The 22,930-nt window shown below is 50.8% G+C and overlaps 2 protein-coding genes across 8 annotated transcripts; one reads left to right on the top strand and one right to left on the bottom strand.

Moving 5' to 3' along the window:
* Positions 1-8,207: 8,207 nt before the first annotated feature.
* On the top strand, positions 8,208-12,119 carry LOC107318441 (histone-lysine N-methyltransferase 2D-like). 7 transcript variants are annotated; one of them, XM_015872251.2, is made up of 5 exons: positions 8,978-9,276; positions 9,562-9,652; positions 9,904-9,966; positions 10,220-10,306; positions 10,551-12,119. In XM_015872251.2, exons 2-5 carry the CDS (start codon positions 9,620-9,622, stop codon positions 11,880-11,882), a joined length of 1,515 nt encoding a protein of 504 aa, XP_015727737.1. In that variant the 5' UTR covers positions 8,978-9,276; positions 9,562-9,619; the 3' UTR covers positions 11,883-12,119. The 7 variants fall into 7 exon arrangements, with proteins under 7 accessions (XP_032302631.1, XP_015727737.1, XP_032302632.1 ...); XM_032446741.1 differs by having other exon boundaries at positions 9,904-10,306; XM_032446744.1 differs by having other exon boundaries at positions 8,978-9,652; positions 10,223-10,306.
* A 5,818-nt stretch (positions 12,120-17,937) lies between these two features.
* LOC107318440 (olfactory receptor 10AG1-like) lies at positions 17,938-21,541 on the bottom strand. Its single transcript, XM_015872247.2, has one exon. It carries the CDS (start codon positions 19,278-19,280, stop codon positions 18,318-18,320), a length of 963 nt encoding a protein of 320 aa, XP_015727733.1. The 5' UTR covers positions 19,281-21,541; the 3' UTR covers positions 17,938-18,317.
* Between the last annotated feature and the right edge of the window lie 1,389 nt (positions 21,542-22,930).

Below are 22,930 nucleotides of genomic sequence, written 5' to 3'. Positions count from 1 at the left end.
CATGGACCTGATGGTGGCAGTTCTGTACTCAGTGGTGCCTCCAACACTGAATCCCCTCATCTATAGCATGAGGAACAGGGAGATCAAGCGTGCTCTCAGAAGGGTGTTGTAACATGCACTATTTCAGCTTCAATAAAGTGCACATCTTCCTCACATGATTCCCAGTGATTGTTCTTCATGTTTTATGCATATTTGACTGTTTGATTCTGTAAGTGTTATACAGCAATCTGCAATGAAATGCTGCGATTTATTTGACTTGTTCTTTCCTACCTACTTTCCAAGAGCTCATGTAATCATTGAACCAGATTCCCTGAATAGGTTAAGAGATAAATAAAAAGATTTCAAAGTAGACTTTTCCTTAGCTCTTCTCTCTTCTTACCTTGTCTTGATCTGGGGGAGGTACAGTCATGGAAAGCAGCACAACGTGCTCTTTTCATTCCTGCTCGCTTTACACTGCCACAGTGCTCTCAAGTCCTCTCAGTTGTGCAGGCCTGAAGGTCTTGTGTGTCTCACGACACAGCTCCTGCCCCATAGATCTAACCCCCATCAGCCCCACAGCAGCTCCTGCCCCATAGATCTGACCCAAATCAGCCCCACAGCAGCTCCTGCCCCATAGATCTGACCCACATCAGACCCACATCAGATCCTGCCCCACAGCACACATAATCCCCACAGCATATCCTGCCCCATAGATCTGACCCTTAACGAGCTCCTGCCCCATAAGATCTTAACTCACATCGAGACTCAGTCAGCCTCTCCGGCCCATATAATTCTTTGACTTCCATGTATGCAGTTCTGCCCAATAGATCACCCCACAGCAGCTCCTGCCACCCAGATTCTGAAAACTTTGTCCACAGGTCCAGCTTCCTGCCACATAGATCTTACCCCATGGCCCACAGCAGATTCCTTGCCTTAGAGATTTGACCTCACAGTCTGCCCCCCACAGCTCCTGCCCTAAAAAAAACAATTATATCTGACCCATATCTCAGTCCGCATCAGCAGTTCCTGCCCATACATCTGATTCCCTTACTATTCTGCTCCACAGCATTGCTCCTACCCTAATGATTCTTGACCCTAAATTCTGCCCCACAGCAGCTCCTGCCCCACGATCTGACCCCGCAGTTAGCTCTGCCCCATAGATCTGACCCACATCAGCCCCACAGCACCTCCTGCCCCAGGGATCTGAACCACAGCAGCTCCTGCCCCATAGATCTGCCCCACATCTGCCCACAGCCTAGCTCTGCCCCATAGAGTCTGACCCACATCAAGCCCCACAGCAGCCCTGCCGCCATAGATCTGAACACAGCATCGCTCGCTGCCCATAGATCTGACCGCACAAATCTGCCTCCACAGCAGCTTCTGCCCATAGATCTGACCCACATCTGCCCCACAGCAGCTCCTGCCCCATAGATCTGACCAACATCAGCCCCACAGCAGCTCCTGCCCCATAGATCTGACCCACTACCGTGGGGGCGGGGCTACAAGGGGGCGGAACTAAAGGGGCGAAGCTGATTGGCGGAGCTACAATGGGGGCGGAGTCATAGGGGGGCGGGGCCACAAGGTGCCGGGGTTAATGGGGCGAAGCTGATTGGCGGAGCTACCTTTTGCTGCAATACAAGGGGGCAGAGCCACAATGGAGCGGGGATAAAGGGGCGGAGCTGATCAGCGGAGCTGATTGGTGGAGCTATGGGGGGCGGGGCTAAAGGAACGGAGCTGATTGGCGGAGCTACTGGAGGGCGGGACCACAAGATGGTGGGGTCATAATGGAGCGGAGCTGATTGGCGAAACTACCATGGGGGCGGAGTCACAGGGGGAGGGGCCTCAAGGGGGCGGAGCAGATTGGCCGAGCTACCATGGGGGCGGGGTCACAAGGGAGCGGGGCTACAAGGGGGCGGGGCTAAAGAGGCGGAGCTGATTGGCGGAGATACTGGGGGGCGGAGTCACATGGGGGGCGGGGCTACAAGTGGGAGGAGCTGATTGGCTTAGCTACCGTGGGGGCGTGTCCACAAGGGCGCGGGGCTAAAGGGGCGGAGCTGATTGGCGGAGCTAAAATGGGGCGGGACCACAAGGGGGCGGGGTTACATGGGGCGGGGCTAAATTTGCGGAGCTGATTGGCGGAGCTACCATGGGGGCGGGACTACACGGGGGTTGAGCTAAATTTGCGGAGCTGATTGGCGGAGCCACCATGGGGGCGGGGCCATAGGGGGGCATGGCTACATGTGGGCGGGGTTAAATGGGCGGAGCTGATTGGCTGAGCTATCATGGGGCGGGGCTACAAGGGGGCGGGGCTAAAGGGGCGGCGCTGATTGGCGGAGCTACCGGGGCGTGGGGCCACAAGGGGGCGGGGCTAAAGGGGCGGCGCTGATTGGCGGAACTACCAAGTTGGCGTGGCACAAGGGGCGGGGCTAAAGGGGGCGGGGCTAAAGGGGCGGCGCTGCCGGTGGGCGTGTCTAAAGGGTCGAAGCTCATTGGTGGAAGTACGGATGGGCGGAGCTAAAGGGGCGTGGCTACTGAGGGGGCAGGGCTACTGGTGATGACGTCACAGCTGGGCTGGCCCTATTGATCTGTGGCCCTATAAGGGGGTTGCATATGGGGCCGACCCTATTGTGGGTATATGGGGCTTGTTATGGGGATGGGAGACCTCATTTGACCCCATTGTGACCCTATAGACCCTAAATCCACCCCACACATCACACAGCACAGTTTCGAATAGAACTTTATTTGGACTCACACCATAAATGGGGCTGACCCCATAAATAGGGCTGACCCCATAGACAGAGATGACCCCATAGACCCCACAGATAAGGATGACCCCATATACAGGACAGACCCCATAAATGGGGCTGACCCTACAACTGCCCCGCAGACCCCTGCTGGCATTGGCAGACACGCGGCAGCTGCAGCTCCTGCGCTTCTGCATTTTGGGTTCCCGGGGGGGTAGGCATCCCCAGAGGACTTGGTGTGAAGAGGAAGCAGGGTGGGACTCCAGACCGGACCCCAGCCACTCTCTGCCTCTGGCCGTCTCAGCTCACCGCAGAGAAAAGCACATGCTACCCTCACACTATCATGGTTTGACCCCTGTTTTGGGTACTCTCTTCTCTCTCATTTGGTGGAGAATATGGGTGACTATGGGCATCTACTTCATTTTAAGAGCATTGCATAGAGGACTAAGGACCATTATGTTCCTTGGAACATGCTGGTTTCTTTTTAAGCTCCTCATGTTCTGTGTCAGAGTTGCATTTATCTATAATCAATTAAGGGCACGTATGGAGATAACCTGCCTGGTCCCTGTCTGTCCTAGTTAATTTAACCGACAATACAGTATTTGGACTGGTCTCCAGGTGCTCTTCCCAGTTCCTTATGCATGTTCAGGGTGTCAGCTTAGGTACCATGCTGTCAGTCTCTCTGAATGCATTCCTTGTAATAGTAATTTACATTAGGTGGGGGAAGCCTTACCCAAAACCGGAGAATGCAGAGTGGTATGGAATATGGAGAGGTTTAGGAGAGAGCTTAGAAGTGTGGGGACACCCAGTGTCATGGGATTTTACTCTTGAACACCCGTGGGACCCTGAGAAACAAAGCAAGTATCTGAGTAATGTGCAGCTCAGAAAGATCTGAGAACAAATGGCTTATCTGGGGCTTGGCTTGTGCTTACTGAGCTCTATATAATACTATTCTGGAGAGAGAGTTTCCAAACTGAGATCCAAACCAAAAGGGGAAACCTCCAAGTCAATCTTGGTCAATCACAGAAGGCACCAGTGTCAGTGTCAGTTGCCCCTGTGGAAGGCCAGAAATGGAAACAGGTGTCCTCACATCTGGAACAGAAAGAAGAAGAAATGGAGAAAGAAGAGGAAGATCCAGGCAAGGGGCCCTCCTCAAAACCACCATTACTGAGAAAGGCAACAGAGAAAAGTAAGAGACATGGAGAGCAGAGTGATGAGGAGGGAGTCACTGTGCTCACCCCTGAAAATGACTGAAATCCAAGGCATGAAAGGAGTTTAGGAGATACCCGAATGAAACAGTTGTCGCCTGGTTGCTTTGGTGTTGGGACAACGGGGCCAGTATTGTGTCCCTAAATAGTAATGAAGCCCACCAACTAGGAAACATTGCCTAAGACTCAGCTATTGACAGAGGGATTAGTAGATGTCTGGATGGAGTCAGCACCCTCTGGGAAAGAATGTTATTTGTTGTAAAGATATCCTTTCAAAGTCAAGCTGGAGCCTGGGCTGAGAAGATGGAATACTGTTGAGAAAGGCATCCAGTATTTGAGAGAAACAGCCATAGATCCCACATTTGTTTCTAATGATCCACACCAAGACCATGATGCTGGGAGAGTGAAGAGTACACCTGAAATACGGTGGAAGCTCACAAGAGCAACACCAGAGAGGTATGCCATTTCTCTGGTACCAACAACCAATAGATGTGAAGACCTAGACAGAAGACCCCCAATTTTTGAACCGATTCTAACTCTTCAAAACTTGGAACAAAAATTACCACCATCCCATGCCACCCTATCTGCCATCTGCCAAATGGCAGAAATACTAGATAAAATGGAGAAGAGACAGGATGGCATGCGGGAGGAATTGTCCCTGGCGATTAATCATGATGAACCCATGGCAGTATCAGAAATACATTTAGTTCAAAGAGTGGGAGCTCAAGTGACTGTTTGTTCTATACCTTCAGGGCCAGTGAGGGACGTGGAGCAGTCTTGGAAAGCACAAGCAATGAATAATTGGATCAGAGGCTGGTGTTGAGCCAGAAACTTTGGGTTCTTTGATCACAGGGCAGTTTACTTGGCCACTGGCCTGTTATCCATGAATGGAATCCAACTATCTCAAATGGGGAAACGAATCCTTGCACAGAAGACAGCAGGGCTTATCGAAAGAGCTTTAAACTAGCTATGATGGGGGAGGGGACAAAACAGGGCTCACCAGGGATGAGCCTAGGGGAATGCTGCTTGAGCTGGGAGTGAGGCAGATGCCGCAGCTGAAGTGCGTCTACACCAATGCATACAGCTTGGCTAACAAGCAGGAGGAGCTGGAAGCAACTGTGCATCTGGCAAACCATGACCTAGTTGCTATTACTGATCCATGGTGGTACCACTGCCATGACTAGTGTGCTGTGATGGATGGTTACAAGCTCTTCAGAAGGGATAGATGAGGAAGAAAGGGTGGTGGTGTGGCCCTTTATATTAGAGTTTTGATGTTATAGAGCTTGGGTTTCAGAATGATAAAGACGAGTGCATGTGGGTAAGGATCAGGGGGAAGGCCTGTAGGGGTGACATCTTGCTGAAGGTCTGTTATAGACCACCTTATCAGGATGAATCGATGGGTGAGGCGTTCTATGAGCATCTCACTATAGTCACACGATAGCCAGCACTCATTTGCTTGGGAGACTTCAACTTCCCTGATATATGCTGGGAATATAAGAAAGATCAGAGGAAGCAGTCCAAGAGGTTTCTAGATTGTATGGAAGATAGCTTCCTTACGCAGCTGGTACAAGAGCCTAGCAGGGGTGGTACTTTGCTAGACCTGCTCTTCACTAACAGTGAAGGAGTGGTAGGAGTTGAGAAGGTTGGGGACTGTCTTGGGCAGAGTGGCCATGAAATGGTAGAATTCTCTATTCTTGGAGATGTCAGAAGGGTGACTAGCAAAACCACTATCCTGAACTTCCAGAGGGTGGACTTTGACCTGTTCAGGACATCTGTAGCATGGGTCCCTTGGGAGTCATTCCTTATGGGTAGAGGGGTCCATAAAGCTTGGACACTCCTCAAGATGGAAATCTTAAAGGCACAAGAATAGGCTGTCCCTGAATGCCATAAGGCGAGCCATAGGGGAAGAAGACTGGTGTGGATGAACTGGGAACAATTGTTGAGACTCAGGAAGAAAAAGAGAATCTACATCCTCTGGAAGAAGGGACAGGCTACTTGGGGAGATTACAAGGAAGTTGCTAAGGTATGCAGGGAGGAAGTTAGGAAGGCAAAAGCCCAACTTGAACTCCAGTTGGCCACTGCAGTAAAAGAGAATAAGAAATCCTTTTACAAATATATCAGTGGTAAGAGAAGAACCAAGGAAAATGTCCATCCTTTACTTGATGCAGCAGGGAATGTGACCACTGAGGATAAGAAGGCTGAGGTCCTCAACGCCTTCTTTACATCTGCCTTTAATAGGCAGATCAGTTATCCTCAGGGCACTTTATGCCCTGATCTGGAAGTCTGGGATGGAACACAGAATACACCCCTAGTGATTCAGGTGGAGACAGAGAGCTCCTCCTCCATCTGGACTGTCACAAGTCCATGGGACCAGATGGGCTCCACCCTTTGGTGCTGGAGGAGCTGGCGGGGGTGATTGCCGAGCTTCTCTCTGCCATCTACTGGCATTCCTGGTTGTCTGGAGAGGTCCCAGAGGGTTGGAGGCTTGCCGATGTGATTCCCATCTACAAGAAGGGCTGTAAGGAGGATCCGGGGAACTACAGGCCTGTCAGCTTGACCTCGATACTAGGGAAAGTTACAGAACAAATCATCTTGGGTGAGATCACACAGCTTGTGTGTGGTGTCATCAATTTATAAGCAATACGCCAATGAGTCAACGATATTCCAATCAGAAAATTTTATTAATTGTAGCGGGTAAAACAAAAAGGCAATTCAGCGCTGGACGACAGGGGGATTATCGTTCCTCCAACTGCCGCGCGTTCCTGTTCCTTGCAACTTCTTTTGTATTGTCAGTTCCCGGCTGTGCTGGTATCCGACTGGTCGGCCATGGTCGTTAGGCCAGTGTGTCGTTAGTTGATTGGTCCTTCCTTGAGACTTGCTGAGACTTGCAAAATCTACCTGTAAATTCGCGCGCTTTACAAACATTGTTGCCACATCCTGGTCTTAATGAGCACTTTATCACATGTGGCATCCAGATCAGGCCCAGAAAGCATGTGTTCATGAAAGGCAGGTTTTGCTCGCCCAACCTCATCTCCTTCTACAACTGGGTGACCAGACTGGAAGACAAGAGGAAGGCTGTTGATGCAGTCTACCTAGACTTTAGCAAAAACTTTGACACTGTCTCTCACAGTATTCTCCTGAGGAAACTGGCTGCCCATGGCCTGGACAGGTATGCCCTCCCTCCTCTGGGTAAAGAACTGGCTAGAGGGCTGTGCCCAACAGGTAGTGGTTAATGGAGTTAAGTCCAGCTGGTGACCCGTTACAAGTGGTGTCTCCGGTGGTCGGTACGGGGGCCCATATTGTTTAATATTTTTATTGATGACCTAGATGAGGAGATTGAGTGTACCCTCAGTAAGTTTGCAGATGACACCCAGTTGGAGGTGGTCTCAATCTGCCGGAGGGTAGGGAGGCCCTTCAGAGGGGTCTAGATAAGCTGGATCACTGGGCTGAGGTGAATGGGATGAGGTTCAACAAGGCCAAGTGCTGGGTCTGGCACTTTGGCCACAATAACCCCATGCAGCGCTATAGGCTTGGAGCAGAGTAGCTGGATGGCTGTGAAGAGGAAAGGGACCTGGGGGTGTTGGTTGATGCTTGGCTGAACATGAGCCAACAGTGTGCCCAGGTGGCCAAGAGGGCCAGTGGCATCCTGGCCTGTATTAGAAAGAGTGTGGCTAACAGGAGCGGAGGGGTAATCATCTCCCGTACTCAGCACTGGTGAGGCCACATCTTAAGTACTGTGTTCAGTTTTGGGCTCCTCACTACAAGAAAGACATTGATGCTCTGGAACGTGATATTTCCTTACATGAAGGGGTATATTTCCTTACATGCATAAAATGCATCTTGTCATGGGCTCACACTAGCACCAGGCCCTAAAACTGCAGCCTGAGAGGCTGACAACAGCCATGGTGCTTAAAGCCAAAGCCACAGACAGACGGGCTGAAAAAGGCCCTGGAGACTAAAGGCACAGCTTGAAAAGCTTGAAACAGTCCCAGGGCCTTGAAGCCATGGCCACAGTTGAGAGAGGCCGGCACCAGCCTGAGAGCCTGAAGTCACAGCCAGAGAGGCCTACAGTGGCCCCTGCCTAAAGCCCCAGTCCCAGTCTGAGAAACCAGCACCGGCTCCAAGGTCTGAAGCCACATCCACACATCCACAGCCAGACAGGCTGGCATTGACCCCAAGGCCTAAAACCACATCCTGAAAGGCTGGAACCAGACCAGAGACTTAAAGCCAGAGCCACAACAGAGAGGCCGGCACCAGCCTGAGAGCCTGAAGATGCAGACACAGCCGGGGAGGCCAGCACTGCCCTGGGACTTAAAGCCACAGTCTGAGAGGCCGATATCAGCCCTGGGGCTTAAAACCCCAACCAGAGATGGCTGCACTGGCCTTGGGTTTTGTTTCCTACAGGTTCCTCTGGAACTCCATTGACCACTATGAGGCCATATTGGCCTTTACTGGTTTTTATTGGGCTGCACTAGACTCAGCTTCACTTCTCTGTTATTTTACTTAAAAACACCCCACTGGATGACCCTGGCATTGGTTTCCTACCATTTGGATCTAGAAGGAGTCCATTCCCTTCGCCTATGATGAAAGCACAGCAGTGATGCAGACACTCGCTGAGGTCACAACCGTTGCCGGGTGGGAGCGTTTGTGCCACAGCTGGTGAGCAGAGCTGGTGCTCTGGTGAGTGTCTGCACGCAGACTGAGCTCTGGGCCCTCCTTGGAGCTGATCACCCTGTGAGAGCCCATCTGAAGCAGCGCTGCGGCGTGTGCGTGATCTGGGCACAGCTTGGGCTGAGCAGGCCCAGCAGGTGAGCTGGGTTTGGTGCTGGGTGGTTGCCAGGAGGTGTCTCAGCAGAAAAGCTGTGCTGGGGAGGAGTTCCCAGCTCCAGCGGTGCCCCTCAGCACGGCTGTTTGCAGGGAAATGGGTTCTTGTGGAAATTCCATCCCATCTTACGGTGAGGATGATGAAATGTCATTCCTGCCCTGGAAAACTGCTGCCGGGTTCCCAGCTTCATGTCAGACATGACAAAGGAAGGAGAGCGAGGCCTTCACCGAGAGCAAATTGTGCCTCACTGCCCCGCAGATGGCTGGGTGCATAAGAAAGCTGGGAAAATGCTTCTTCCTGACAGTTTTTCACTTGTCGCAACTTTCTGCAAGGTTCCTGTCCAAAAGGAGATTTTTGGGGTTCGAGGCAGTCTTAGGAAGAGTGAAGCCAGCTCTTTCCAAGAGCGGGGCACGTTCCTGTGGAGAGAGCCCTGGGAGCTTCAGCTTCCTCTGAGACTTCACCAGCCATGTCTCAGCCAGGAGATGACTGCTATTCCTATTTCTGCTCTGTGAGTGGAAAGGTATGGCTGGGTTTCTTTGCTTGGTTCTTCTTCCTTTGTCTCATTTTTAAGGGAAGGGACGGAGCGGGAGGAGCCCTACTGGTCCTTTGTGCCCTCAATAAGTGGTCGGGTTCTGTGCTCACTGCTGACAGCCTGGGCTAATGGCAGGAATGTGGCTCAGGCTGTTTTCCCTTAGTGATAAATAGTGTCTCAGCACTCTGATATCCCATCTCTGGCACCATCTGGAACCTCTCTGCAAACCGTGGCTGCACGTTCCCTCCCATGTTTCTTCCTTTCTCTCTTCAGAAGCAGCCAGCAGGCTGCCAAGGATCCAGCGTCGCCTTTCAGCTCACAGAGGGACTCGATGGGGATGGCCTGTCCTTACTGCCAGGCAAAAGTGAGTGTCCTCAGCCCTCTGTCATGAAGTGTGGAGATATTTGACTGTTACTTCTGGGCGGGGGCAGTGCTGCAGGGAATGTCAAGAAACCTTAAGATTTGCAGGAAGGCGCAGCGAGAAGTGATCAAACAGATTGTGTTTGGGCTGTCAAAGTAGCATCCTTCTGTTCTCTGGGGGAGCATGGGCTTACTGGACAGTATTTCAGCTTCTCGCTGGTATCTGTGAAATCAACACCTGATCTGTTGTTGTAGGGACGGAGACCGCAAATCCATGGAACGGTGCGGAACAAGAGGGGAAACGGAAAGCCTCCATGGGTAAGAAGCTCTTGTGAGCTGTGGTGTGGGTACCTGCCTCTAAATAGGGCTGCATGAAGGGCAGTGTGTGTGATGGAAGAGAGAAGAAAGGACTCTGCAGATCTCTGCTGACTGCAGAAAGGGCACAATGTTGTGGCAGCAGAAAGGCAAACTGAAGAAACTGCTGTTGAAGACCAGAAGCTTGTTGTTGGCTGTGCTCAAATCTTCCTCCATTGAGATGCTCTTCATGTCTTTCTTGTCTCCTTCGTGTCAGAAGCTGATGCAAGCAGCATTCTATCAAAGCGCAGCCTTGCCGAAAGCCAGGGGAGGAGCACAGAGTGTGGCCCAGCACCCAAGAGAGGTACAGACACACAGTGGACGTCTGGCTTTGGTGCACTGTCTTTCTACTTTGGCTTTCTGTCCATTCTTTCCTGGGACTGTTCTCATAGTGTGTTCTTAGGGTCTTAATCCCTGGCCTTGACAGTTATCTTTGCCATCCTGATTTGTAATGGGAACCCAATGTCCACCAGAGATCCCTTGGTACGGGATGAACATGGTATGGGAGAGCTGGCATTGAGCCTTTGGCATTTTCTTGCTTTTCCCAGCAGTGGCGACCAGCTCGGATGTGCCGGAGGACATCACGGGCATTCAGGGTTTGCTCTCTTGGATCAGTGGTGAGTTTGGGGGCTGCACAGCCCACAGGTGTGTGTTTGCACAGAGTGTGTGTGGGAAGTCCCCAAAACGGTGATCATCTTGCATTTTCAGATGTGGCAAGAGCTGCTGAGGTGCCTCACAAGAAGCCGAGAAGCCCTGCCCCAGGATGCTTCATCGCTGAGCTCCCTGACAACCCCTGGGAAAGCACAGAGCTCAGCACGGAGGCACAGGCTGCCAGCGGGACCCCCAGCGACCCCTTCTGGGGGCTTCCACCATCCCCTGGGTTCCTGTCTGAGCTGCAGTGTGGGTTGTCACAGTTGCAGTCTGTCGTGCCACCAGCGAGTGCCCGGCTCAGTCCGCTGCCAACCACGCTGGCTGTCACCACACCTCCCTCAGCCCAACCCGCACAGCCCATCAAGGAGGTGCAGCCAAGGCAGCCCCAGGTTCTTCATGCTCCCTTGCCACCGTCACCAGGCTCTACTATCTGCCGGGTGGCAGATAAGAAAAAGAGGGGCAGCACCAAGCGGGCCAAGCGCCCTGCGCCTGCTGACACCCCCCAGAAAGGGGAGAGTTCCCAGCAGGAGCAGCCCACCAGCAGCGCTCCAGCCAAGAAAAGGAAGCTGCTGCCGTGCAAGGAAAGAAAAGAAAGAAAAGGCTGCAAACGCCCACATCAAGTGAAGCAGCCTGGGGCCAACACAGGAGCCAGCAGCAGCGGGCAAAAGGGCACTGCCAGCGAGCTGCACGTGCACCTGTGTGAATCCATCCAGGCCGTGCACCCGCTGGGGCAGAGAGTGACTGCGGTGGGGCCGGTGCGCCAGCCACCCTCTGTGCAGCCCCAACCCACACCCAGCGCCGGCCCTGCTGCCCTCCAGCCCCAAGACAGAGGCCCAGACAAGGCAGTGCCGGCACCTCCAGGCAGCACGGCGCGGAAGGAGGATGCAGCCAAGAAGACAGTGCAGAGCTGCCTGCGCCCATCACCACGGAGGAGCTCATTCCTGCAGAGGGACCCACTGCCACAGCTGCACCAGCAGCAGCCTCGGCCACAGCGCCCCATGGACTTTGTGCCCTGCGTGGGGCCCCGGGCAGGTGGCCGTGCGGTACCCAGAGTGCTGGAGGAGTCGCTGCCCATCACAGCCGAGCAGCGGCTCGAGCGGGAGCGCATGAAGAGGCTGGCCCAGGAGGAGCGGCAGCGGGCGGCCCAGCAGATGAAGATCGGCCCCGTGCAGTTCCTGGTGCAGCGGGAGGTAGACATGGCCATAGCTGACATGTACGGCTACCTGTAACCCTGAGCTCCTCGCCGGCCCTGCAGCACCAGGCAGCAGCAGCAGCATTCCAGGGGCACCAGCAGCAGCCCCATCCCTCCCCTCCAGAAAAGAGCCATCCTCCAAAGCCATCATTGCAGTGGGATGGGACACTGTCTGGGCACTCAATTGTTGTGGGATAGCAGTTTTAGGAATATTGTTGTTTCTGTTACTCATTGTTTTCTATGATTTGTCATTAAATGCTTTGTGTTTCCTTTGACGTATCCCTCTGCCTGCATTCATTTGTGCCATGTCACAGCCCCCCAGCTCCCATGGAGGGGAGAAGCAGGGGCAGCCGGGCCTGCTGTGCAGTGTACAGACAGCCATAAAGATACCTCACATGGCATCGTGGCTCCTCTGCCTCGTTTGGGGCCAGGCAGTTTTGTCCTCACTCAGCCAAGCCTGGACACCCAGAGCAGCATTTGCTGGCTGGTGGCCAGCCACGAGTGGTGTCCCCCAGGGCTCAGCTCCTATTGAACACCTTGATCAGGGATCTCATCCAGGGCATTGAGTGCGCCCTCCGTAAGTTCACAGACAGCACCGAGCTGGGAGGGAGTGCTGATCTGCTGGAGGGGAGAAAGGCGCTGCAGATGCAGCTGGAGAGATTGATTGCATTGATTCTACGGTTGGGCTGCAGTTGGATATCAGGACCTTGAAGCTCTTTTCCAACCTGAGCCATTCTAGGATTCCGTGATCCCATATGCATCCCAAGTCCATCCCATATGCACAGCCCACCCCATATATATCCCAGTTCCCGATATCCCATCCCATATCCATCACATATCCATATCCCCATAGCCCACATCCCAATCCCAAATCTCACATCCCACATCCAACGCCCCAATCCCGCATTTCAGTCCCACGTCCTAAATCCCACATCCCAATCCCTATTCCAAATCTCGCTCCCAACCCCTCATCCCAAACCCATCTCCCACCCGTCAATCCCAATCCCCCATCCCTAATCCCGATCCCACATCCCATCCCCTGTAACGACAGAACGCACCCGGAGCCCCTCCCACACCGCCGCTCTGCCCCGCCCCCGTCTCTCATTGGTCAGCGGCAGTTCCAGCCTGATCATACTTGGTAAGCAGCAGTTGTGGCCCGCCCCCGTCTCTCATTGGTCAGCGGCAGCGCCACCGGCTCCGATTGGCTGAAGTGGGATGGATGTAGGAGTAGATCTTGGGGTATATGGGGTTGTAGTGGGCTGTGTGGGGATACCAAGGGATATGAGGAAATGGATGCGTGTGAGGGGAATATGGGGGGCTGCCAGGAGCTGTAGGGGGGATATAGGGATGTATGTAGCTGATGTGGGAATATAGAAGGATTTGGGGGTATTGGGGGGCTATCGGGAGTGATGTAAGGCTACAGGGGGCTTTGGGGGGGGCTATAGAGGGATATAGAGCTGGACGGGGCTTATAGGAGGATATGGGGCTGCAAGTTGTTACAGGATTTATAGGGGTGGTTGTAGGTGTATATGGGGCTATGGGGAGCTTTGGTGTGGCTCTAGGGGGGATATAGATCTATAGAAAGTTATGTGGAACTATAGGAGTGGTATAGAGGGATATGGGACTGCAGGGGCTCTGGGGAGGATACAGGGGACTATAGAGGCGATATAGGTCTGATGCTGGGCTGTGGCGGGCTTTAGGGGACCATGGGGCTATAGTGAGCTGGAGGGACTGGGTGCTATACAGGGTTGTGGGGGGAGCTATAAGGTTCTAAGGGGGGGGGGCGTTGGTGCTCTGGGTGGGCTGTAGGAGGGTTATGGGGGACATGTGTCTCTAGGGGGCTGTGGGTGGGCAATAGGAGGGATCTAGTGGAATATGAAGCTATAGGAAGTGAATGGGGGATATGGTTCTATAGGGATCTGTGTGGGGCCATAGGGTGATATGGGAGTATAGAGTGGGCTATAGGGGCTTGTAAGGCTAGAAGGCTCTCCCTTGCTTCCTTTTTCCTTGCCCCCTCCCTTCCCCCTCTTCCATAGCAGGGTGGGTGAAATGCTAGTCATGACATTTAAATCAGAATTGGAATTGTATTGGAATATAATATGACTGTTTTGAGGTCTTGCATCTGAACTGTGTTTTATCCTGGGGCATCAGGTACAGGTATTGTTTAATAATGACTTTGGGGAAGGTTTCAGCATCCAGTCTCCTGCTCAGGAAAAAAGGAGGTTTCTGGAGGACTTCCTGATGAGTGGAGCTGATGCTGAACCTCCCCTTCTAACAAGGCAGCAGGTGAGGCTGTGGTGCATCTCAGCCTTTCCTCAGGGCAAGGTAGCAGCGATTCAGGACGTGCTTTGCTCTGATTCTCTACCAGCACTTGTGCTTGTATCTGAGCAGCAGGTGGCCGCTAACATTGTCTGCTGGCTTTAGGCTGGGCAGGCACAGGAAGCACTGCCTGCAGCAGCACCAGCTGAGCCAAGGTACCAATGGGCTGGACTGGAAGCACTGAGGTTTTGAGGGCCTGATGCACAGAGGGAGGCCAAAAAAGAGAACACAAGTCTATGAGTATTTAAGGCACAAAGGAAGTCTTAGAGATGTAATGGAAAACATGCCTGGAGGCACAGATGCCTGCAAGCTGCCCTAGAGGCACAGAGGGAGACCTAAAGGCCTAGAGGTTGCCCAGGAGGCTTAGAGGCCTTAAGGTAAAACAGCCTGGAGGAAGGCCAAGAGCCTGGCCAAGAGGCCTTGCAGTTTAGTAGTCCTGAGGCCAAACTGAGGCATGGAGGCCAAGAAAGAGGGAACATAGAATAGCAGAGGCCGGGAGTTGCTGGGGGTCATACTTGAACCTTGAGGTCTAGAAAGCTACAGCCCAAGAAGCCTGAAGACCTTAAAGCTGGACTGGAGGTATTGAGATGGTCTTTGCTCCCCCTGCAGCCAGTTGTGAAGAGCCTTTCCATTGTGGAGAGGGCTGCAGCATGAGCACACAGATCCAGGGCTTTCAAGAGGTCACTTATTGAAGTGCTTCAGATGGTGAATGTTCCTAGACAGAGCGCTTGTCTTCTCAAAGTCCTCCAATAATACTCCAGAAGGCACTGCACCCAACAGCTCACAGTGCACTCAGTTCTCATATAACACTGCATGCAGTTCAGAACCAAGTACAGCTGTGAAGTGGGGTGTTCTTATCACACAGACTGTTCAAGCATATGTCCAATCTCATGGGAAATAGCTAACTAAATATCTGTAGGATTTAGCACATGAGCTTTACCTTCCCACATATTGACCACTCTCCTGAGCTGGGTGTCCCCCACAAACTCCCTATGAGGACACTGCATTCCAGCATTCACTTGTTAGTGAACCCATTAAGCAGCACTGGCCTTACTGTTGAGCCCACTACTTTACTCGCCTGCTTACCTTCACATCTCTGATAACTGCTTTGTGAAATCGGTCCAGTCAATTTTCCATGCACTTTATCACTGAAAAAAAAATTAAAAAAAACAAACAAACAAACAAAAAAAAAAAACGATTTGTTGGTAAGGCAGCTGTGGAAGGTGTTGTGCCAATCATAGAGTCATGGAATCACAGAATGGCCAGGGTTGGAAGAGACCTCAAGGATCATGAATCTCCAACCCCTGTGCGGCATTCAGGACCAACAAGCTCCACATTTAACACTAGACCTACCTGCCCAGGGCCCCATCCAGCCTGGCCTTGAACACCTCCAGGGATGGACGGGGCATCCGCAGCCTCTCTGGGCAGCTGTTCCAGCACCTCACCACTCTCAGAGAAAAAAACTGCCCTCTGACATCCAACCTCAATCTTCCCTCCTTCAACTTCAAATCATATCCCCTTGTGCTGCTGCTATCTACCCTTTCAAAGAGTTGACTCCCTTCCTGTTCATAGGATCCCTGTAGAGAAAAGAAGGCTGCTGTGTGGTCACCCCGCAGCCGTCTTTTCTCCAGGCTGAACCAGTCAAGGCAAACAAGTCACAGCCTTTGCTTCATTCACAATCCCATTCAACTCATAGAACCATAGAATTGCTCAGGTTGGAAAAGACCTTCAAGATCACCAAGTCCAGCTGCAACTCAACAGTACCACCTTAACACTAACAAAACTCCACTAAACCATGTCCCCGAGCACCACATCCAAATGGATTCCACTGTTTGATTTCCAACACAAATGACCACATATTTTTCCAAACCAAGTCAGATGAAACGAAAATTCCAGACTTCCTTCTCAAAACTTCACGTCCTTAGGAAGAGTGAATAGAGACAAATCAGAAGTGGAGAGGAAAGGAGCTGCTAAAGTTGCTCTGGGCCGTTTGTCTCCAGTATAATTAAATTAATTACTGCACAATGCCATTACGTTTTTGCATCCATTGCTTCTAAATGGCAAAATTGACAAAGGTCCATTTAAAGATTTGATTTTCAAACTAAGCACAGATCAAGCAGAAATCGCTTATGTGAAAGGAGTCCTCCACTGACATACCTCAGCAGAAGTGAACATCTGCTTTTTGGGTGCTCCCAACAAAAAAAGCAAATGTAGAACAACATCCATTTACACATCTCCGGTGTGTGCCTCCAGTGGCGCAGTGGTTAAGGACGCCACTTTGCAACACTGGAGGCCTGGGTTCGAATCCCCCTGTGGCGCAAGTGGTAGAAGTGCCGCTCTGCTACACAGGAGGCTCGAATCCCGGGGGTTGGACTCGATGATCCCTAAGGTCCCTTCCAACCCACACAAGACCGTGACACTGTGATCTCCTGCTGCAAGCAGCTGTGGTTGTCTGAAATACAACTGAGAACAGCAGATCATCTCAGCTGCATTTTGAATTTCTTAAAGGCAGACTGAAAGTTCTGGAGTTGTGCAAAGATGTAACTGGGAGCAAATCATCATAAAGCTGATCAGACTCCCTGATAGACCTTATCACTGTGAAGCCTTAGGAGCCGGCAATGCAAGACAAAGAGTGCCAATGAATAAACAGGAGGTTCTTTTGTATGCACTGTTAATCTTTTCACAATTGAGAAACCTTTCAACCTCTATCACAGTTGTTTGGGAGAATTTAGAGCCAATTAACTGATTAGAGGAATTTACTGTTGGTGAGTATGTAAGATGTATGTTGAACACAATAAAGGATCTCTATTCTGATGCCACAGTAAACGGAGAGAGCTCTCTAACTGGACTGAGCACGGACAAATACCAGCTTGCAAAACGGAAATGATCTCAGATCTTTAGTCAAGTCACTGACGATACCCGATACGTTTGTCTCTGTGTTAGAAGGAGAACAGCATCAGAGCTGTGTGTGGATTTCTGCAGCAAAGGGAACTGATTTTGAGATGCTCCCACTGTCCTTTACCACTGAGAAAGCTGAGCATGAAGAACCTGGGGAAGCATAAGATCTCAGCAACACCACAAATCCCTGTTCTTTTTCCCATGTCTGCCGACTCTTTAAATGCTACAGTCTGAAACCGGATAGCTTAGACATGACTTGATCAACACACATGTTAGAATAGATCGTTTCTTTCTAGCTTGAACTTTCAGTTCAGTCCTTAACAAATCAGAGGCAATCCCTTCCCTTCCTGTTCCTTTCTTCCCACCCCCACCCACCCTTTCACCCACTTTCCCTTCCCTTTCTCTTTACTTTCTCTCCCCCTCCCAGTGGGATGAAGGAGGGACTAGAAAGACCACAACAAAGTAGAATTTGTGGCATGAGTTGAAAACAATCTACTAGGGCAGAAAAAATAATAAGGGTGGGGAATAGGAGTAAAATTCTGATACTATTCTGATAACAATATTTGCATATTGATGTATAAGGTGTTCCAGCATTGCTTTTCTCCTGAGGTCAGAGCATCCTGGATGAGCCCAGGATGGTACCCACCCCTCATTTCATATCACTTACAGATTCCAGACTATTCCATACATTCCAAATAACTGCCATCATGTTTCCTGTTGGTTTTTAATATACACACACAGATATCATACCCATAGTCTGTGGGCCATCCCTCTAAATTGTCCGTGGAGTTCATTTAGTCCATGACTATGGGCTCCATCTGTCATAACAGTCCTTCAGGGCAAGCAGGATGATGCATGGTGTTGAATTATTGTGTGCTGTATCCAACTGTGGTACTGTGAGAATTCCTTCTTCTTTAACCTGCAGAATTCTGACTGGAATACCATTAATGAGGCACAGAGCAATCATAGGAAGGATAATACGCAGTATTAAATGGTAACTAAGACAAAATTGACGTAGAAACCTCAAAAAACTGGGGAGCAGGGATCCCTCATTTCCTGCCCTATGATGATGTGACAGTGAATCCCTACACATCCTTCTCCATACTACATAAACTTTGAATCCTTCTGGAAGATGCAGTGGGTTGTGGGACAGTGCAGCAAAACTGGAGGTGTCCGAGCCAATACCAGATGCCAACACACAAACTGCCAAATGCTGATTGGAACTACTGGGGGATATTTCACCCACTCTGCACTATCACTTTCGCCATAGGAGTTTTCTCAGGGCAATCCTCAATTCCCTATTCCTCATACCATAGATGACAGGGTTAAACATGGGGGTCAGAATTGTGTAAAACAGGGCAAGGTATTTGTCAGTGTCTGCAGAGTCGCTTGAGTGGTGTTTGCAGTACACAACCGAGGCTGAGCCATAAAAGAGAGTCAGCACTATCAGGTGTGAGGAGCAGGTGGAAAAGGCTTTATGTCTACCTGGAGCAGAATGCATCTTCAGAACCGTCCCAATAATTCTAACGTAGGAAACGACGATCATGAAAAAAGGAAAGATGGCAAAAAGCAGGATGATAGTGTTCAGGGTCACACGGCTCCAGAAAGTATCTGCACAGGCCAGTTCCAACAGAGGGGGAACATCGCAGAAAAAATGATGGAGGTGATGGGATGCACAGAAGGGCAAGGTGAACACTTGGTAGGTCTGGCCCATTTGTATTGGTATGGCAACCATCCATGAGCCGACCACCAGTCTGACACAGAACCCACCATTCATCACCAGGCTGTAGCGCAGGGGGTCACATATGGCCACATAGCGGTCGTAGGCCATGGCGGCCAGCAATAGGCACTCAGTGCTTCCCAGAAAAACTAAGAAATAAAGCTGGGCAGCACAGCCAAGGAAGGAGATCCGGACATCTCCCGTCAGGAAACACACCAGCATTTTGGGGAGAGTGGCTGATATGTAGCAGATCTCCAAGAAAGACAAGTTTCTCAGGAAGAAATACATAGGGCTGTGAAGGCTCAAGTCCAGCACTGTAACCAGCACAATCAGGCTGTTCCCAATGATAACTGCAGCATAAATGAGCAGCAAGATGGTGAAGTACACACCTTGCATCCCAGGGGGATCAGAAAACCCCAGAAGAAATCCAGGTCCAGTGGTGTGATTGTTCAGAATATTTCTTTGAGGCATTTTCTGTGCATAAAACAACACCAACATCACTGTTAGAGAATTCCCATCCACAACCACGTACAGCTCCAGCACACAGCCTAGACACAGCAGAGTAAAATGAACATCAGGATTAGGAGAGCTTTACCAAAATCTGAATGTAGGTATGGAAACCTGATGTAGCCCAATGGGCAGACTCAAGAAGGCAGCCAGGACCACCCTGTTGACTATGGGGCAGAAACTCCTATTTTTGGTGCTCTTTGCCTATGCAAAGGCCATCAGCATGCAGTGCAGCTTTGAACCCCCAGCCCCATGCATCAACCTGAGGAGCAAAACGCCCCTGTGCTGCTGGGGTCTCCTTCCCCCCACACATCTCCCTACAGCTACCTGGGCAGCTCCCCAGGCAGGCTGAGTACAGAGCCTGGCTGGCGGCTGAGTCCCTGCCTCAGCACACAGCCCTGGGATGCAGGGAACCTGGCTCTGTATGACAGTCCTTTACACTTCCATGGGGACGGGATTCAGCAGAATCCGTTGAAGCATCTTATCCTGAGGTTGTAGTCCTGGGTCCTGGAGGGGACTCAGCTCCCTCCCATGCCTCCCACACACCCAGCCGCACCAGCACTGACCGCACAACTGGCCACAAGCAACAGGCTCTCTGCGTCCTTCCTCTTGCATAGGTTTCTTTCTCCTCCATTGGCATTAATTCCCGTCTTTGTTGCAGTTAGTATCCTTTTATCAGCTCTCACTGACTACATTTCCCTCCTGGATCCTCACAATGCTATCTCAGTGTACCTCCCTCTCCCTGACAGAGTTGCCATCTGTGTCACACAGGTTGTGCAGCACTCAGCGACATCTTGGTGTCTGCTGTAATAAAAAATACCCTTAAATATGACATCTCCGTTTTTGGACAGTGATCCTTGAAACCTACCTCTACAACACTGAGACCTCCCTAGTGAGCAGTTCAGGTCTTGAAGACTTGAGGGAAACGGCTCGTTAGGTCTTTCTGCATTGTTAATGAGCCCCACAGCGTATGTGGTGTGCATGAACTTCAGGGACTGAGAGAAGACTGCTGTAACCAAATGATGAAGGTGCAGTCAAAATGCTGTCCAGAAATATTGGAAAGTGCTGGAGCTTTTATTGGTCCCTGTGGGGCCATTACCAACAAAGCCTCCCCATAGCTGTGTTAGAGCAGATAACTAGAGGCTATGATTAAAGGCAGGCAAAGGCCCTGTGCAGGTGCTGTGAAGTTAAGGAAAGCCTTTGTTTTGTCTGATGAAAGAGAAGGGCTAAGCCATAGCTGCAGCCTCTGGGAAAGGTGGTGCTGTCCCTCACAGATGGCCCAAGGCTCTCCCACAGACAGTGGGATGTGAGTGTGGAGTGTTCTGTGAGGGAGAATGGTACTACACCTACTGGCCTCCCTACAGGGCTGCACGGAGGCCAGGAGGCCCCAGTGTCACAGGGACAACACGTGCCCTCCAGAGCCTCAGCAGCAGACACAACTGCTGCAGCCAAGAAGACTAAGAGCTTGGTTTTCTGTTGGGGCCCTCCAGCCTTGCCAGTGCTGTTGGCCATCTCCACCAGATGCTGTTCTATGTACAGCTCCTTTTCCCTGGGTGCTGCAGACAGTCACCTCAACTCCTGCACTGGCACTCACCCTGGCACTGCCTTACTTTGATGGTTCTGCTGTCTCACCAGTTGTTCCTCGTGACACAACAGCACAGACTGATCACAGAGTCCTGATGGAGGTCTCTGGCACCGCAGCACTACCACTGGAGGTGAGGGCTGACCTGTCATCTTGTGCTGAAAGAATCATTTCTAAGGTCTTTTTCCAGCCATGTTCCGTCTGTAGTTCTTTCAATGCTGTCACGTCCTGTCTATGAAGAGTGGCAGAGACAACCAGATTTACATTCCCTCCAATTAGATTAATGCAAAATAGCCCTCAAGATTCACACATACATGAAATAAAAGATCAGCTTATTTAGGAGATTTCTACAAAATGGTTCTCCTGTATGTGTTGGCCTTCTCACAATTGTATCTGTACGTTTTATTAAAGTATCACATAAGGTTTGAGTTACTAAACTGCTTTCATAGAAAAAGAGGAAAAGGAAAGAGGAATTAAAATGAGTAGGAAGGTCATCTTATTATTATCCTTAATCTCATTCACCAGCTTCAGCTCTAGATGAGCTTTAGTCTTCATCATTGCTTCTCTGCAAGCCCTTACAACACTCCTATTCACCTCCCAAGAGTACAGGCCCTTTTTCCACTTTTCCTAAACCTTCCTTTTCCCTTTGATTTTATCTATGATCTCCTTGCTCATTGTTGCAGGTCTCCTGTCAGCCTTCCCTCATTTCCTACTCTTAGAGATGCACTGGTCCTGAGCTTGGAGGAAATGATGTTTAAATGTTGCCTAGCTCTCATGGCCCCCCCATACCTTTGCAAAGCAGTCCAGCCCACAATATAACCTCAATCAGGTCCCAGAAATGTGCAAAATTGCTGTCTCATGTACAGGTGCAATTCTTCACCTCATTTTCCCAGCCTGCCTTCTTAAAAAGACAACGCAGCCTGCCAACAACAGCATTTTCTCTACAAGTGAGCTGGTCCACCACATCTCCATGATTTGCAGTGAGATCATGGCCCTTTGATTGCACGCACATACAGTTCTTCCTATTTCCCATGCTACACACACTGGTCCACAGGCAACTTCAGGACAGCAACAGGACAGTTACTCCTAGAGTGGACGCCAAGAAGATTTTCGGATGGGTACTGCAAACAGGATTCTTCTCTGAGGAGTCCCACAACGCTCCTATTGAAAACTCAGAGGTTTTTCCCCTGCGACGTCCCCAAAATCAGTGACAACATATCCCTTAAACCTGTCTGTCACAATCAAATTCCTTCTCCTTCCCCTTTCCCATTTGCCAGAATCCATCAGGACCCACAGACCGGTTTCCTCAAAGGCCTGCCATGATCAAAATACCCAAGCCTCGATCCAGACACTGTGCTCAGTCAAGACAAAATGACCTCAGTGCTCCCGCAGCACCGGTGCCCCCAGTATTTAGAACCTCCTTTCCTTCATTGGTGGCACTGGCATTGATGCATTGCCCCTGTTTTCGGCCCCACGTCCTATACTTTTTACTCTCTGCATTCTCAATGTGCTTTTGGGCGGCATGGGTTACTGACGATTATTCTGACCATCAAGCCCTTCTGAGTTCCAGATCAATCCATATAAGGGACACTGCAGGGTTTGGTGGCACTGTGGCGTTCTGGGGGCAGATACCTCCCCTCTGCTTATGAGCAAGAATGTGCACTGAAGGAGCAAGTAACCATCGTGGGTGTAAATGCTGTCCGAAAACAGTCAGAGGTGAGGCCATCCTGACATAGTCCGAGTTCAGAAAGAAATCGACTGTAGCACAGTGAGAAGGCACTTAAGCCTTGGCAGTGAACCTCAGCACTAATCTATCGTGCAGAAATGAAAGCAAAAACTTGGTCAGTCTGAGCAAAGCATAATCCTGGCACTAAGATAAAGACCTCAGAATATGCACAACAGCAGAAACAGCATTAGAGACTGCTGATTGCAGCGCATTTCCAATTTGGCATGTCCTGTGTGGTGCACAGAAGAAAACAGAGAATCACGCATGGTGGGAAATCTTGAAGAAGCTTACCTCCATTAACAGGAAGGCTTAAATTTCTGGGTGCTATCTTCT

This window comes from Coturnix japonica, chromosome 10 (genome assembly GCF_001577835.2).
Source record: "Coturnix japonica isolate 7356 chromosome 10, Coturnix japonica 2.1, whole genome shotgun sequence".
Classification (NCBI taxonomy): domain Eukaryota; kingdom Metazoa; phylum Chordata; class Aves; order Galliformes; family Phasianidae; genus Coturnix; species Coturnix japonica.
The sequence above is the reverse complement of the archived record's forward strand: the minus strand, read 5'-3'. Positions and strand labels throughout refer to the sequence as shown.